Here is a 19075-nt window from a genome sequence, read left to right as displayed (position 1 = left end):
TTTCTCCAACAGGCGATGGTGCATCTGGCCACGGCCAGGCCGCCGTGTGAAATTTTGTACCTCGAACGCCTTGAGCTTTGCCAGAGCACACAACATTGCTCCGACCATCCGGTCTGTTTCTTCATGCATGTCTGTTCGCTTCACCTGCTGTGCAAATTGCCTGACGTGTTTCGGGGTCGGAACCCCGTCTTCAGAGGCTGCAATAATGGCATTCAGAAGACGCTTTGTGATTTTAGACTCCTTTTATTAAACAAGCCCCCCAGTGGGCGTTGACTCAGTGCATCGTCATCTGGAGTGAGGCTGGGACTTGTAGTCCACAAAGCGCCGATTGTTTCACCCTTTAAGTAAGTCCGAATGTACATTAATTGTTCGTGCTTGTCGTTAAATACCTTAGTAGGTGGTGTCGCGTTGGGGCATGCTGCATTAATTGAGGAGCGCTGTGCCAATTAATCCCAACCAGTTTGGGACTGAAGCCTCGCTTGCTGGATGTGCCTTTTCTCCAACAGGCGATGGTGCATCTGGCCACGGCCAGGCCGCCGTGTGAAATTTTGTACCTCGAACGCCTTGAGCTTTGCCAGAGCACACAACATTGCTCCGACCATCCGGTCTGTTTCTTCATGCATGTCTATTCGCTTCACCTGCTGTGCAAATTGCCTGACGCGTTTCGGGGTCGGAACCCCGTCTTCAGAGGCTGCAATAATGGCATTCAGAAGACGCTTTGTGATTTTAGACTCCTTTTATTAAACAAGCCCCCCAGTGGGCGTTGACTCAGTGCATCGTCATCTGGAGTGAGGTTGGGATTAATTGGCACAGCGCTCCTCAATTAATGCAGCATGCCCCAACGCGACACCACCTACTAAGGTATTTAACAACAAGCACGAACAATTAGTGTACATTCGGACTTACTTAAAGGGTGAAACAATCGGCGCTTTGTGGACTACAAGTCCCAGCCTCACTCCAATTTGCACAGCAGGTGAAGCGAACAGACATGCATGAAGAAACAGACCGGATGGTCGGAGCAATGTTGTGTGCTCTGGCAAAGCTCAAGGCGTTCGAGGTACAAAATTTCACACGGCGGCCTGGCCGTGGCCAGATGCACCATCGCCTGTTGGAGAAAAGGCACATCCAGCAAGCGAGGCTTCAGTCCCAAACTGGTTGGGATTAATTGGCACAGCGCTCCTCAATTAATGCAGCATGCCCCAACGCGACACCACCTACTAAGGTATTTAACGACAAGCACGAACAATTAATGTACATTCAGACTTACTTAAAGGGTGAAACAATCGGCGCTTTGTGGACTACAAGTCCCAGCCTCACTCCAGATGACGATGCACTGAGTCAACGCCCACTGGGGGGCTTGTTTAATAAAAGGAGTCTAAAATCACAAAGCGTCTTCTGAATGCCATTATTGCAGCCTCTGAAGACGGGGTTCCGACCCCGAAACGCGTCAGGCAATTTGCACAGCAGGTGAAGCGAACAGACATGCATGAAGAAACAGACCGGATGGTCGGAGCAATGTTGTGTGCTCTGGCAAAGCTCAAGGCGTTCGAGGTACAAAATTTCACACGGCGGCCTGGCCGTGGCCAGATGCACCATCGCCTGTTGGAGAAAAGGCACATCCAGCAAGCGAGGCTTCAGTCCCAAACTGGTTGGGATTAATTGGCACAGCGCTCCTCAATTAATGCAGCATGCCCCAACGCGACACCACCTACTAAGGTATTTAACGACAAGCACGAACAATTAATGTACATTCGGACTTACTTAAAGGGTGAAACAATCGGCGCTTTGTGGACTACAAGTCCCAGCCTCACTCCAGATGACGATGCACTGAGTCAACGCCCACTGGGGGGCTTGTTTAATAAAAGGAGTCTAAAATCACAAAGCGTCTTCTGAATGCCATTATTGCAGCCTCTGAAGACGGGGTTCCGACCCCGAAACGCGTCAGGCAATTTGCACAGCAGGTGAAGCGAACAGACATGCATGAAGAAACAGACCGGATGGTCGGAGCAATGTTGTGTGCTCTGGCAAAGCTCAAGGCGTTCGAGGTACAAAATTTCACACGGCGGCCTGGCCGTGGCCAGATGCACCATCGCCTGTTGGAGAAAAGGCACATCCAGCAAGCGAGGCTTCAGTCCCAAACTGGTTGGGATTAATTGGCACAGCGCTCCTCAATTAATGCAGCATGCCCCAACGCGACACCACCTACTAAGGTATTTAACGACAAGCACGAACAATTAATGTACATTCGGACTTACTTAAAGGGTGAAACAATCGGCGCTTTGTGGACTACAAGTCCCAGCCTCACTCCAGATGACGATGCACTGAGTCAACGCCCACTGGGGGGCTTGTTTAATAAAAGGAGTCTAAAATCACAAAGCGTCTTCTGAATGCCATTATTGCAGCCTCTGAAGACGGGGTTCCGACCCCGAAACGCGTCAGGCAATTTGCACAGCAGGTGAAGCGAACAGACATGCATGAAGAAACAGACCGGATGGTCGGAGCAATGTTGTGTGCTCTGGCAAAGCTCAAGGCGTTCGAGGTACAAAATTTCACACGGCGACCTGGCCGTGGCCAGATGCACCATCGCCTGTTGGAGAAAAGGCACATCCAGCATGCGAGGCTTCAGTCCCAAACTGGTTGGGATTAATTGGCACAGCGCTCCTCAATTTATGCAGCATGCCCCAACGCGACACCACCTACTAAGGTATTTAACGACAAGCACGAACAATTAATGTACATTCGGACTTACTTAAAGGGTGAAACAATCGGCGCTTTGTGGACTACAAGTCCCAGCCTCACTCCAGATGACGATGCACTGAGTCAACGCCCACTGAGGGGCTTGTTTAATAAAAGGAGTCTAAAATCACAAAGCGTCTTCTGAATGCCATTATTGCAGCCTCTGAAGACGGGGTTCCGACCCCGAAACGCGTCAGGCAATTTGCACAGCAGGTGAAGCGAACAGACATGCATGAAGAAACAGACCGGATGGTCGGAGCAATGTTGTGTGCTCTGGCAAAGCTCAAGACGTTCGAGGTACACAATATATATATATATATATATATATATATATATATATATATATATATATATATATATATATATATATATATATATATATATATATATATATATATATATATATATATATATATATATATCAGAAATCTTCAGAACCTCCACCACAGCGGCGAAATGAAGAGACGGACCCCACGGCTTCAGGCGAGGTAAGATTTATTTTAACCTTTCACGGGCGACGCGTTTCGAGCATCAAAGTGCTTTTGTTCACACACAGAGTACCGCGTCAGCTCTTTTTTTATATACTTTTTTTACTTCAGTGTTCCACCTCCTTTGTGAGTCACATGATTACTGGCCATGAACATAGACAAAGTACTATCACCCACATTGGTCGTAAACAGCAAAGCCATCAAAGTTGTAACAATGTATTTCTTTTACGAAACCATTTAACATTGTACAAAACCAAAAGACATATTAGCCCTCTGGCACTGTGTATAACTAACGTGTTAGATTTGTTATTTTTACTGCTTGAATGCAGATTCCATTAGAAAAAACAACATATACAAACGATTTCTTACAGCGTGAATGCTGATTTGCGATATTAGTGCCAGTGACCACAATTAAAAAATGTATTACAAATAATTTACAATCTATATACAAATTACAGGGACATTTCTATATTTCTAACTGCATAAATGCACAGTTAAAGGCGGCACTGCTTATTGTGAAGCCACCTTCCTAATCGAAATATCCCACCCGGTGTACTAGATAAAAATCGTAACAATTCCCAATAAATTCATGCGATATATATATATGTGTGTGTGTCTGTGTGTATGATCCGCCTTCCCAAACCAACTCCTCACAACTCTAATCCTTCTTCAAGCGGCACAACGCAGAGGCTTCCAAAAATCCCTTTCTATTTTTCATCTGTAACAGCATTTCAGCAAACAAAGTGCATTGTGCAGTCAAAACATATAATATATAAATATATATAATTCACTGAAGAAAACAAAAACCAAAAAAACAAAGATAAAAGAAACGTGATATTTAGGTGAATATGTCAGTGAAAACATTACCATTTTGAACAAAAAAAACACAGAAATTCACCAGTTATTGTTGGCAGAATTAACTATAACTTCCGCCCCGCCATGCACTGCTTATGACCTCACATATAACATTAGTCATGACATGTTCTATGACATCATTTATGACATCATTGATGCCATCTCAAATGGTGGGAGCAAACACAAGTTTGCAGGGAGGGAAACTGCTGTGTCCCGGGGGTATGCTCTAAGGGACACAGTCAGTGAGCTGGCCCCGGCGGCCCCCCTCCTCTTAATATGTAAATCTCGCCCCTGAGGGATGGGGTCCTCTAAGCCTTTTAAAAGTTTGGGAGGAAGGCTGTATTGCCCCCTCCTCTTTTTGAACATTTCAGCCTCTGCTTGGGAGGTGGGGCCCTCTCTCCCTTTTATTAATCAATTAGGTCCAGGGGAAGGGGTCTCTGGGGAGTCTGAAGGCTTGGGGAGAGTGGGCAAGAGTACCTCCTTCCCTTTTATGCAAATTTAAAACATCAGTATACTTCCCTTGGTCTTTCATAACTAGATGAGGGGGGCCATGCCTCCCCCTCCCCTTAATGAATGAAGCCCGGGGGTGGGCTCCAGGGGGCTTATAATGGCTTGAAGAGAGGGGCCGTGTGCCCCCTCTCCATAAAAAATAATGCAGCTGGAGGGGTGAAGTCCCTGGGGCCTTTAATTGAAGATTAAGACCCCAGCCACCATTTTGTTTTTTTGTATTTTTAGATCTGACGAAAATCCTTCGGGATTGCTGCAAAATTGTGCTAATTCCTGTGGGTCCCTCCCATGGGGCCTATGGGGCAGGGTTCCCTACCCTGTCCCTTATATATTTTTTTTATTTACTAAGTCCACTAGTCCTGTAATTGACGCCAGCAACATTTTCCTCATGTTACTGGCAGCCAAACAGAGCGGGTACTCTTGCTGGACTCCGGCTCCCATGGGAGAGAGATGGCCCAAGAGAAAAAATTCTCCCTGGTCAATCATAAATCTTGACTTTTTTACAGTTGGGATCGAGGAACTCTCCCAACCGTCGATCTATACTGATATTTTTCAACTGTACTTTCTCAAAATTGCCCTAATGGATTTACACCAAATCACAAAAAAGCACAATCTTCAGTCCTACCTTCCTGTCAAATTTGGTGTAATAGGACCACAATATACCTTCCTGACGAATTTGATGTAATTCCATTCAGCAGTTTTTACTGTAGGCATGCCTAAAGAAGTCTATGGAAAATGCATGGGGATTTTGTGTTTTGGGACACCCCTGTTTTCTTGGCCCCCGCTTGATGGATCATCCCAAAACATTCCATGTACAAATTAGTCAACAAGTAGCACCTTTTTGGAAAGTTGTGTGGAGATTTGTCAAACAGTGCCAAAGCTATTATTATCACAAAAATCTAATTATAACAATCCAGTGGCGACCGTTTGACGAATCTTCACAAAACTTTCTCCGAAAAGTTCATCCACCTCAGCAACATCCTGTAAGGTTTTGTGGTAGTCCGTCATTTAGGGGCCATAAAAAGAGGGGGTCTCAAAACATCTTTTTCCCACGCAACTTTCCATTGGAAATTTGGGAAGTGATATATCAAAAACGGCTGAACAGAATTACACTAAATTTGACAGAAAGCTAGATCATTACTCAGAAACGCTGCTTTTTTTGATTTGGTGTAAATCTGTTTGGTGGTTTTAAAGAAATTATTGTTCAAAATAACGTGGTATCTTGATGGTTGCTCCCACTGGAGTACAGCAGTACTTCAAATTTCAACAATAAAGCATTCTGATTTTGATCAAGCATAATATGTTGTTTTTGCTCCTGTAGTGCATCACCTATGACAGTGGCTTTGTCCTCATGCATTGCCATAAACCAGGATGACAGAGGTTTTGCTCTCATATTGAGATCAGCTAAATGTTTGGTCTATCATTTTACCCATTAAGGTCTCGACTATTAATTTGCCGGTAAAGGTGCAGAGTGTAAAAATGCATAGTAATCCCGATACCGGGCATTATTTCCCACAGGTATTTTCATTGGTCCAGAGATAAATACAACTCCATGGAGACATGTGAGTGCTTATTACCTGCACACTGGTTCTGATTTACTAATAACAATAGTTATAAAGGACTAGACTGTCAGCCTTATGCTGTATGACCACTTAAAGACTGGTCCTCCAGAATTACAAAAACAGAGAGTGCATGCCTCCTGATTTTGTATTTATTTGCTCCTTAGCTCCCAAGAGCCATGCTAGGAGAGTGACATGTACCTTCCCATTTTAGCTGGCTTCTAGCTAGGTTAGTCAGTTTCCTGGAAGGGTTTCAAAAGCTTCCTCCAAAAAAACTTGATAGAATTTATTATAAACTCTACTTCAGCGGAAGGAAGGAAATTCTACTAACTAGTGCATACGCTCTGCATGAGGGTTGTGGTGCTGGTTACCTAAAGCAGGAAGGGGTCATAATTAATTAACACTGTATTTCTGTATTTGTTGTAGCTACTGCCATATGAATTTCACACCTACAGAGCTGTCTTGTTCTGAATGCCCATTATTGGTGTGAATAATTTACGTATTTTGCTTTTGCGTAATTACGTGAATCTACAACAAAATTACTATATATTATGCATAGTTATGCAAAATGCAAATCTGTCATTTTGTGCTGTATTGTAGTTCAAAATGCATCCTGTGCCAGTTTTGGAATGAGGATGCATTTTAACTAAAGCACCATGACCAACAGCCACTCATGTCCTGTTGTTCCAGTGAATTTGTGGTAAATTTGTACCGCGAATTGTGCAGTACATTTTAACATGAATGGTGCGTAATTACGCAAAGTGGTTCAATGCAGTCATTTTGGGATTTTTTTTGTAACAAGTGTAATGCAGAATTCCCAAAATTGTGCAAATTACACCAGCATAATTTAAATTTCACCAAGGCCTAATATCCATCTCAATTTCTTGATGAGCTGTGCCATTACTTTACTTGGGCTCCTGCTTCATTCCTGAGGTCGAAGTGACTGGTTTCTTTTTAATTTGAGCTTGTTTTATTTTTCTGTCTATTGCATGTGCCACATTGGTCATTTAGGTCGATTGTTGTATATGCAATTGTTGTCATTCTTCACTGTTAATTGTTATATGGGCCTATGCAGTACCCCCACTGTAGTCTTTCCATGTAGTTAGATGTGTAGGTTCTCAGTTGTAAGAAACTGATGGTGCCACCTTAGAATGGGATTTCCATTGATCGTAATAGAAACCCCCGAGATGACTACTGTTTGAAGTACAAACTGAAGATATCAACCAACATTTAGCTTTAGGGCCCGACATTATTGGAAGAGAGTAATCTGAAGCAAGTAATCTGTCATTTCATGATTTATAAACATATGTGATGGGCACTATAAATGAAAATTAGGAGCCTGATTTAAATTTTGGGTGAAGGGACACTCATCAAAATGTGACACAGATTGTGGCTGCTGTATTACAACATCCATAGGGTATAATGCACTTGTAATATGGTGGACGGGATATCCATTACATTTTGATGGAATATCTAGTCCTCCAAAATCCTTGTCTGCCTTGCCTGTCTTAGAAAAGTGTATTGTCTAAGCTTAACTGTTTGCAAGCAAGTTTATTTGTGTTTTATATTTAATAATAACTATAATATATTTTAGATTTTATGCTGATTAAGTAAAGATCAAAATCCGCAGTGACATCCACAAGCTGCCTGTATTGCACCCCTGTGGTGTTGATTCAACAGGGACATCTAGTAACGACTTGTGCATCTTCACCCTAAGCATCTAGAACCAGTCCGTAGAATTGAACCCCAATTATGTCAACGCAAGAGTGACATCTAAAAACAGCTTGTGCTACTGCACGTTTGTGCTGCTGACTTAACAGGGACATCTAGTACCAGCCTGTGATATTGCACCCTGTCTTCATTCAATAAAGGCAGGCCTATTGGCTTTTTCTATGCTTCTTTCAATCTGTCCAGAACTGAAACAAGCTTTAAGAATCCCGCCCTAAATATGAAAAACTGATTTGTGCTGAAATTCCGTGCTGTCAGTGTTGTTAAAATATGCTACAATAAAAATATTTATAGTAACAATAAGAATTTTTATAGAATACGTTCAATTGGTCATATAATTACCAAACAATTCTAAGTAATTGAATGATTTAGATGCGTATATCTATCCAGCAAGTAGCGTTTATCTATCTGCACAAGTACATATAAGATAATGGAGCACATTGTATTCCACTTTGGCATAGCCTACTGAAAACGCAAGAAGTTTCATGGGTGCAAATATTGACTTTTAGTTAGCTGCTTAAGATGTCTGCTGATATCTGTTCCCTCCTTGCTTTGCAGGCAGAGGCCATTCACGTGAACCCCCTGTACATCCTCATACCCACGACCATATCCACGTCGTTTGCCTTCCTACTGCCTGTGGCCAATCCTCCGAACGCCATTGTCTTCGCATATGGCCACTTGCAAGTTATTGACATGGTGAGTCTTCCTGAGTGCGCCCCCTCAAGCAGTTGCCACCCATTGGATTGCATGACTGAAAGCACTGGGTTGTTTCTGTTTTAATTCTTTCATTTATTCTGCTTCTTAGGTGAAAGCTGGCCTGGGAATCAACATTCTTGGTATTGCCATAGTGATGCTGTGTGTGAGTACTTGGGCAGTTCCTATGTTCGACCTGCAGACGTACCCCTCATGGGCGCCATCCTTTAATGTGACAGCGCCATAGATGTCAAGAGACTCGCCACCTGCAGTGCAGTGGGACTTTGAGTAGACTGCTATGGGGCTAATTTTGTAGCAGCCACCACAACTGCACAGACTTTGAAGAGAATGCCTCATGGTTGACCCTGTCCCTCTAAACATTCCTGCGTGAGAAGAGACATTGAGAAGGTAGTAGTGTGAGAACATGGCCCTTGTCCTCGCAGTAGAGTTTTGTAGGGTAGTTACCCTCTTTGTATGTTTTAGAGTGATAGTTACCAATGCACTGACAATTAGACCCTTTTTGTTAGGGTCAGAGAAATGAATTAAGGAATACAGTAAGCCTTTCTTTTTAATGATGTGCGGGAATAGGGCTTTGTATATACCCACAGGGTCAGTACTCAATCCTGCCTGCTGTTAGGTTACTTAGAGATAAGATGATGAAAGAGACACGATTCTCCCACATTGTCTCATCTATTATTAAGTGTATTGTTTGATTTCAAGGCGATCTCAGAAGTTGTGTCTCAAATATTCCAGCTTTAAAATGTTAATTCTTCGGCATTTTACCAAAAGAGAACTGAAGAGAGTTTGTTTCAGAGTATGGACTGACGGCGGCACAAAAATACCAGAGTCCAGCTTCTTAAACACAAGGCAGCAGCACCGACAATGCCTGCAGTGGGCACACACTGCCACTAGAGGGGCTCATCCTGACTGCTGCTCTACTTGTGGAAGACTAAACATGGTCAAGGATAACCGCGCATTGGTTAAGAAGTTAGACACACTTGGATTTTCTGGGAAAGGAATACGGTTGACTGAGCCACAACTGTTCCAGAGTAACCACAACTGTACCAATGGAGAAGGACACTGAAGTAAAGGTAGCAAGTGAAACTTTTGGTAATAGCTGGAGAGGAGTGGCTTGGGTGGGTGATGAGGGTGCAAATCTAAAGGAGATAACAAGGAAGGAAACATGGAGGAATATTGTCTTGCTTCACTTTTAAAGTCACATGACAGAAATCATTTAGCAATAAATCAAAATGTGGCTTCATGTCTCCCAGGATGCGGCGAGGAAGCACTTATGTATGATTCTTTCTCTGACAATTAATGTAAATGTAAATGTAAATGTATGAAACTTATATAGCGCAGGACTTACCCTGGGGCATCTCCGCGCTTGCTTAGGGAACCCGTCCTGGTATTCCCCTGTGAGAAACCCCGGCAGGGTATCCACAAGGTGAAAGCCAGGCATCCCGCCGCGAGGGGCCGATGTGGAGATTAAGCAAGCTATTGCCCAGAGTCGCAGAGTGTGACCCCGTGAGTCAAGTAGGCACCGGAGCGAGAATTGTCGAGACCGTGGAATTTATGAGCCCGAGACCCGCCGAGGCGGGGAATCGAACCCTGGTCCACAGTCGATCTCAGATTCCGGGTCTGCCGCCTCTAACCACTGAGCCACACTTCTCCTAGTTAATAACACATTTAGCACCACACTCACAAAAAGGAGGCTTTGCTGTGAGGAGTTATTAGATCCTACTCTCAGGAATAGGAACCCATGCAGGAACATTTCTGATAGAGGGTCCTCTGCATATGCTGCAGATAAGGTGCCCATGAGCACTGCAGCCATTTGGGCTATACTGGGGCATACCGTGAGTTGAAAAGAGAAACTAGGGGGCATATTATCAAGAACGGCGGTAAAAATAATCGCCGGTTTCGCGGCAGAAAACTGCCGCGAAAGTGGCAATAATGGGCTTGACAATATGCCCTTGAGAATTCTAATAGAAGTCCATGTTTTGGTGTGAACATGGGCTTCTATGGGAATTCTCTAGGGCATATTATGAAGCCTAATACCGCCGCTTTGCGGGCATTTTTCTGCTGCTAAACCGGCGATAATTCTAACGCCGTTCTTGATAATATGGCCTTAGGTTTGTAGTAGACACACTAAGTTAGTAGCAGGAACCTGAGCGACAGCCAGAGGCAGTGGCAGCTCCAAACAATGTTCCCAGCTGCAGAAATAAGTTCAAACCCATGGGATAGCCAGCATCAATATCCTAGCGGGGGAACAATGTCTGTAAATAGTTTTGTACATGATTGGTAAACCTATATAGCACATAAACCCATAGCCATAGAAGGGTATGTAGCCAAAAGACAATGGTGGCTGAAACAGTGACCAGAAAAGGGTTCATTTTGACACATTCCTTAGCTTGAAGATTCCAGCAACGATTGCATGTTAAAATATCAGCTATAGAAATGTCATTTGACATATATATCATGTTCTAAATATGATTTTTAAAAAGATCATGCCATTGGATGTTGAATTTCTATCATTAACTCCAAGGGGGTGATGTTCTTGTACACAATATTTAGGGCACAATATTTATGTCAGACAATATTCTGACAGAATATTCTGGTACCACACCATTACAAGCTTATATTATGGGCACATAAAAAGAGAATAGAACATAGGCAGAGTTCATGAGCATAAATAAGTTATGAGCATATATTATGTGCGTAAATGATGGGATAAAATGATAGCTTTAAATCGATTTCCAAATATCACAGATGCTGGACTAAAGGGAGAGGATGTGGCTCAACGGCTTGAGCGACTTTGCAGCTGAGGAACCAAGTTCGAATCTCGGTATTGGCTCAAGCATCCTATGATTCTGGGCACATCACAATCTCCCTGTGCCTAAACATGAATGTATCTGTCTGTAATGGAACTGGTGCTCATGTAATGTGCTCTGATAACTTCCAGTCAAGTTTGCGCTTTAGAAAACTACAAAAAAAGAAAATAGTTCAAGATACTAGGTGGATAATACAGTATGAGTCATTAAGCAGTAGGCCTTGCTGAAGGCATCAAGTGGAATATCCTTAGAAGACTGCCGTCGTGGAAATCCACCCAGTAGTTTGGCCAAGTTAATCTACAGTGGAGGAGAAAGTAAAGGCAGTAGTGTGACAGAGTGACTTATCAATGTGAGAACACAATGCAGACCTAGCGTGCTGTGAAACAAAGCCCTGGCTTATGTCTAGTGTGGCAGCATGGTGACAAGCAGAACCTCAACAAAGAGTTTCATGAGTCAGAAAAACAAGAACCTAGATCCCAGCTGGACCCAGGCAAGCAACGAACAGGAGGGAGAGAGTCATCCCTACCTGGACAAGATCTTGTGTCAGGTGCCAGATGTTTTACTGAATTCAGCAGGAACGGAGCCATCACCGCGACTCTCAGGGCATTTGCAAGATGGACGCTGTCATGGCAGGCTTTTCGAAATCAAAGTTCTTAATGGGATCACAGTGCGGTGACAGACACAATGAAGTGGTGGGCTTTATACATTTTGAGGAGGTTTTAATTTAGTTGTTTGCAACATGAGGAGCAGACTTCTCGTAGGTTTCCCGAAGTGAAATCCAAGAGGGTGTTAGGTTGCAGAAAGGAGGACTGAAGCTTACATTAGCAAATTAAGGGCCCCTGACAAACAATAACCCTTGGCAATGTGCTTGACAATTGGTTCTTTTTCAATGGAAAATTGGTCATCATTTTATTGCCTGAGATGATAAATATGTTAAAATAATATACAACAATGAACCTCAATTTATAACAAAAAAATAGCGTGATCAATATTTAACTTCTTCCCCTAAGACACCAACAACCTTTTAGCTGTTTCTCATTACAACATATTTAGTCTCATATTACGTTTATTGTAAAAAAACATTTAAAAAAAAGAGATTGATTTAGATCATTGCAGATGGGTAACTCAGTCACAATGGGAACAGATATCCCGTCTGCCGAAGTATAAATCCCACTATATCCTATGAGATTTATATTTTGGCGGACAGGATATCTATCACTGTTGTGACGGAGTAACCCGTCCGCCAAGATCTAAATCAGGCATCTAGTTTTTTAATGTTCTTTCAGGAAGGCCTCCTCTCCCTCCTTCTGATTTCACTTGAAACTTTGGCATGTTTGAGATGTTTCACATTGCATGTATTTATTGTAATATTAAAAGCACCAGAGAACATGAAATGTCACAAACACCACCACACTGTTTTAGCATCTCACAATATTTAACCATTTACATGACAAATATGAAACAATATTCCGTCATTTCATTTTTTGGGGGGGTTCGGAGCTGGGTGTTCTTGGAGCAACCTAATTTACGTAAGATGGGGGCTTGTCAATGTTGGTGCTAACTGGATGATGTGATTTCAGGTCCTGCATAATTTTTCCCTAGGGATAGATGCCCTATTCTAATCGGGTCTCCAGCAGGCCCTTTCTTCAGGCCTTTTTTTTACATGAAAATGCTTCACACATGTCTGGTTTGCTATAGAAATAATAGGTCGCACATTAGCTAATCAACACTGAAAACTAGCCCAATTTCAGCTGAACTCATTTTAGAAGACTTTTGTTCCTTGTCAGTCTTAAGAAACAAAGTATTTGATAATCTCATAACTGTTGCTGTTCATCTACCTTCTGTAATTTTTTAGTCCTGATGAAGGCCCTCTAAATATGACATGTAGGCCAAAATACTGGTTGTTAAAAAATAGAATACATTCATTTTGTTTCAGTTACAATGGCTATACATACCTGATACCCTAATTATGTAAACCTTATATGTGAATACCCCATCAATTATTACAGTTTGTATACTGTCTGTTACATTACTCTCTACATTTGTTAATTGCATAGCTATTCTATCTACAGGGCAGAATTGGCGCACCATCACAACTTAACCATTCACCCCACTTTTTCAATATGTTTTTGATATATTCTTTAAGATTTGAACTTTGTATATTGAATAAAACTTGTGATATCGTTCTAAGTGTCTTTATTTAAATTACAATCATTTGATGCTCTTAGCATTTTTGGGAGACACACACTGGCATCAGAGACTAAAGCTTTCATAAAATATTCTACGAAGGCCCCAATTTTGCATTCATATATTGTTTGTGGATTATTGAGTATGCACAGAAAATGCCCATTTTAAGTGCTGCATTGTGTCCCGGGTTGATGACACATATGCAAAGTACATATACATTATTGGTCATTTAGCTAAGGAAAATATGACACAAGGGATCATATTTGATGCAAGATATTTTCACCCACTAGTGACCTGGCAGGAAAAGATTGGGCTGACTGCCCAACTGAAAAAAAAGATTATAATAAAGAAACCTTGTCTTGTCCGCAGAGCTTATCACAAAATCGTGCCTTATTTCAGAATTGATCATTCCTTCAGCCGTGGACCATGCAGGTAACAGCGGTGGGGCGGTGGGGCCGAGTAAAGGTGGATTTCGAGGGACGATGTTGAGGGAAAATTAAATAAATAATGAAGTTTCCCTCGTCATGATCCATCAGAATCACTCCCAACCCGGCCTGCCGCCCCACCGCTGTTATCTGCAAGGGCCACAGCTGAATTCCTTACCGCCCTGTGAGTACCCTTCGATCACTTACTACTTTGCTGGTCAAAGTACCCTTCGTAAGAAAATATCTGCTGTTGGTAGGAACTTTTAAACAGTGGGTTCCAGAATATGGATGGGACTACCTCTAAACCTCCGTCCGATTCGTAATTTTTAATGGATTCACAAAGGTAGTTCATGCCCACCTCTTTTCACAGCCTTAGGATTGCACTCTCTCGTGACAGAACTAGGGTCATCTACTTTTCTTTCATTGTTGAAATTTAAAATGTGGCTAATTCTTTATTTTAGAATTGGGCAATATGGTTTTTGGTTCATCATTCCTTTACTCCTGTGGGGGTTTCCTGGTGAATGTACACTTAATAAATAGCATAATAATTAAAATAATAATGATGGTTTAAGTGTACTATGGTGAAAACGTGGCCCAACGTAAAAATGTTGAAGAAACTACTATCATTAAAACTTGAATGTAGATGGCTATACAAATCCTGCCCTGCCACTTAGAAGAACACATGTTCTGACAGTCCTCTCCATGTGATTCATGGATATTTGAAATATGATTAAAACATGGGGTTCCCAGATACAAGCCACAAAACAAAATACCAACTTGTGTATATCTTGTCTTGACAAGGATAAAATGCACCCACAACATTTAGTATCGGAAAAGCCATTTGGATTTCCTTCTGTATAGTGTAGACAGTCAGTGGCAGGAAAGAAAGAACAAATGCACACAAGAAGACAGAGTACCTCACCTTTACATGCACACAGTGCAACATTGATGCAGTCACCCATGCACACAAACAGACATTTACATACAGGAACCCATAGATAATACACATCCAACAACTCGTCAAATTAGATAGCACACAAACACTCATAATGATAAAAAACCTAATATAGCCTTCGCTACCAAGGTTTTGCCATATCACAGCGTTGTTAAAAATGTGTCATTATTATACAGTATGATGGTGCCAAATAATTTGATCTTTTAAAGATGAAAGGCTGAGCTGGGCCTGTCACAATTCCAAATTGTGGTCTGCAGGTTATTCATATTTCAACCACTGACAGGTCAAGATTGGCATTGCAAAGATATTGTGCATGTGTTCTCAAAAAATGTGCATATGGGCATTCATAGCCTCACAAGTATATGAATATGAGTGTGTGTTTGATTGTGTGTTTGTTTATTATCCATGGAAAAAGTCAATTCTGTTATTCTTCCAAAAAAGGCTTCTGACAGGATAAAGTTGGCATACATTGGTTTGCCTGATCACGTGTGCAGACAATATTCCTGCTGTGCCAGTCTGGAGGACAGTACTCATGGCCCTGCTTACTCTGACAGATCATGTTCGAGGTAATAAACACATTTCTGAATAAATGGCACCTACATAAAAGGAGGGTGTACTTACAAGGGAAATTATATGAAGATCCTAAGGTACTAAAGTCATAAAGAAAAAAAGAGAGTGACTAAAAAACATGAGATATCATGAATACCTTAATGTGTGGAGCTCTGGAGTGGGCAACATCCAGGAAAGGGACCGATAGGTAGAATCAATTAACTTGTTGTATGATGGACATATTTATCCGTTCAGAACCATTGCAGACTCCATGCACTACCCTCAAGGCAATTCATCTGAACAAACATGACTACCTATCACAGAAATTTGAGCTCTACGACAGAACCAGCTTCATAAGAACCCACACTCTGGTAAAGCTGGACATTCCTAGATTTCTAAAATCCCCCATTCTTCTCTCACAACACGCTAAATGTATGGAATGGTCTCATGGTCCATACAAGTCCATCAGTCCCAGTTTCAAGAGACCTAGACTATGGAAGCACATGTGAAAATTCACCCTTCTTTAAAATATTTCGTTCGTTGCTATTCTTTAGCAAACATAACTCCCCTTGTTACATCATTAATTGGGGTAGCCAAAATATCTGGGGTTAGTGCTTAATTCAAAAAATTGCCTGATTCTCATACAGCAGTAAAATACAGTTGCGAGACCAATCATACCACACTTAATCTCGTGACAAAACAAATATAGTGATAAACCGAAAAAAAGTGGGTGAAAGCGAGATGGCACCTCACGGGCGCACCACCAAGCGGGGACCTGACTGGTACTCGTCAGGACTGCCCTGTTGTCATCATCGGTACCATCAAGCTTAGAACAGAAAATAGTGTCCAAATGCACAAAAGATTTGTGCAGAAAAAAGTGCAGTGAGCATAGAAAAGAATAACCAGTACAGTGTCAATCAACACATTAAAACACTCATAACACAACACAGACACAATACTTTTATTCAATTTCTTGTGTTGTGTATGGAAAAAATAAAAGGAAAAAAGTAGAGATGGTTATCACCTATTTAACCACTCATACTTTTACTTGCCGACATGTTTCATTGCCTGGTAACTTGTAGGCAATTTCATCAGGGCGTCATGTATATTAAAGCCACTGCAGGTGGACCCACATGTCTTCGCAACTGTAAGTACATAAAATCCGCACCATTGTGGTTAACATAAAGCATCTAGTCCGTGTCTTACTCTAACACACAGTTGACTCTCTGATAATTACCCTCAACAGGCCATAGGTGCTCCTACCAGCCAGACGGGACGAGGTTGTATTTTAAAAGACAAGACAAATCGCAAAAAGTCGATTGTTCACTTCTCCCTTTCCGAATGCTATGGAGGTGGGAGAGACAAAACACCGTACTTAGTTCGTTATGTTTGCTAAAGAATAGCAACGAACGAAATATTTTAAAGAAGGGTGAATTTTCACATGTGCTTCCATAGTCTAGGTCTTTGTGTTTTTGCTGCATACTGAGTGGAGGGCGACCTATTGACTAGCTTTTCCCTCTAAAGCTCCTCTTTTTCTTGAACCAGTTTCAAGAGACCCAAAAGCAACTCTTTCTAAAGACTTTATATGAACTGCATCTAATATCCGTACAGAATGGACAAATGTATGTGTGGAATATCTTTCCCCTCTGTATTACTATACCAATAAATCTTTGGAACAATGTACCACTTTCTACTATTATATAAAGAGCTCTGTCACCCGGTGCCCTTGGTTTTGCTGTCAGTATTAACCCCTCCGCTGACTTGATAAAGTTGTTACTAAGATGCCCATTTGTCGTATGTATATGTCATTGTTTTTATTGCTTTACTTTGGCCAACACTGTTTTATTTTGAGCTAAACTTCTTTTTGGTAGGCATATGGGGGGTGGAAGAGAGGTTGCTGTTGCTGATCCCTTTTGGGCACCAGTAAACTCAAAAATGAGGTGGCCCCATGCTCATTTATGAACTGACATATTAATGTGCATGTGGCATCACTAGTGATGCCACACACATATTATATGGGCCTAGGACGGAATCCATAGCCTATCCCAGGTACATTCAAGGATCAAGCTGATGGACAGGGCTACGAGAGGGTATAAGGGAAGCAATTATTGTCACTAGCTCCGCCCCAGTCAAGTCCACCAGGTTGATCAACTTCTTCTGTCAATGGGAGGGAGGGAGGGAGGTGTCAAACGGAATGGGATGAGAGGCCCAACTCCTACCACCCACAGCACCCCATCAACAGAAGAAATTAACCAGGAGATGCGAACTGAAATGGAAGGGATTCAAATTGCTCTTAGTCCCTCTTCTTCCAATCTTCACTTCTTGATTTAGTTTCACACTGATCCTTCATCTAACAAAGCTTCTCTGTCCACAAGGAGCATTGTGAAAAGAAGGAGCTGTCTGTCACTGTTCCGCCAGACATTGTTCAATGCTCTTTTAGTCTAGGAAACAATGGGGATTTGGGGGGGGGGGGGCGGCTGACGAGCGGGAGGCCTGCCTCCACCGGGTAGTTTTGGGGCAGTAGGGGGGGGGGGGGGCAAGGAAACAGAAAAGGGTTTTTGGGCTTGTTGGGCTAGGGGAGGCCAGTTGGGCTGTTTTTGGGCTTTGGTTGGGCTGGGGGGCGTATATGATCGGACATGTTGTGTCGCTGCCCACCATTTTGGTGTGCAGTGACACAGCAGCCGGTTAGGGCAGTTGGGGGCACGAGCTTTTGTTGGAGAGGCCTGTGGCGTTTGTGGGCAGGCTTTTGGTGGTGTGCGGCGCTTCGGGAGGTACCTGGTTGCGGCGGGGGAACACTGGTGACGCGGCGATCCTCAGCGGTCTGAAGGTGTCCCGGAGTGGTAATGGCGGCCTTAGGGGACCCCGTGTCCAGGAGGCATTGCGGCTGCTGGGGAAGGCGGGCCGCATGGAGCTGGTGCGGCCCAACCTCCAGGTAAGGCCTCCGCGGCGCGCTGCGAGCGGCGCGGCAGCGGCGGTGTTTGCCTGTGAGCCTCCGCGGTCTCGGCCGCGGAAGGCTCCGTGCGGAGGGAGGGGGGGCAGGGGGGGGGGCGGAGGGCGGCGGGGACATGCCGCAAATTGCCGGGGCACGAATAGAGGGGCTGGGGGGAGCAAGGGGGAGGAGGGGGGTGGGGGGGATGGGGGAGGAGGAGGGTGGAGAGAGCGATTTGGACTGGGGGTCTTCTTCATCGGGAGAGGGGGCGAACATGGTGGGCCCGAGCTGGTCTCCGTGGCCGGTGCGGGGAGGGGGTGGGGGGGAGGAGGGGTCGAGAGGAGGGGGCAGGAGGGGGCCCGGTCATGGGGGGGCAGAGCAGGGTGATGGTGGGGTACGGGGGAGCAGTGGGGGAGGCTGGGGGGCACACAGTGGGGGGGTGGGGCTGGGTTGGGGGGATGGGGGTGGGGGGCTGGTGGGCCCACGGTGGGTGGAGTGGGGGGAGGGATGGGGGGGCTGGGGGAGCGGGCGGGGGCCCGGGGTACCCGGCACCGCGAGGAGAACACTCAGCAGGGTGGGGGTCACAGCGGGTTTGGGGCAGGGGCAGCACGTGGGGGGGAAAGAGGGGGCTTTTTA

At 43.7% G+C, this 19075-nt stretch overlaps 1 protein-coding gene across 1 annotated transcript in view; it reads left to right on the top strand.

The window, feature by feature from the left end:
• SLC13A1 (solute carrier family 13 member 1) overlaps positions 1-11072 on the top strand; it is a 328809-nt gene extending 317737 nt beyond the window's left edge. The window contains exons 15-17 of the mRNA XM_078680827.1: positions 8432-8569; positions 8679-9885; positions 10241-11072. Of these exons, the coding sequence (XP_078536953.1) occupies positions 8432-8569; positions 8679-8813 (273 nt within the window). The 3' untranslated portion in view covers positions 8814-9885; positions 10241-11072. The remainder of the gene's footprint in view (positions 1-8431; positions 8570-8678; positions 9886-10240) is intronic.
• The last annotated feature ends 8003 nt before the right edge of the window (positions 11073-19075 follow it).

Source organism: Lissotriton helveticus, chromosome 1_1 (genome assembly GCF_964261635.1).
Source record: "Lissotriton helveticus chromosome 1_1, aLisHel1.1, whole genome shotgun sequence".
NCBI lineage: Eukaryota > Metazoa > Chordata > Amphibia > Caudata > Salamandridae > Lissotriton > Lissotriton helveticus.
Note: the sequence above shows the minus strand (reverse complement) of the source record. Positions and strands in the feature narration are given on the sequence as shown.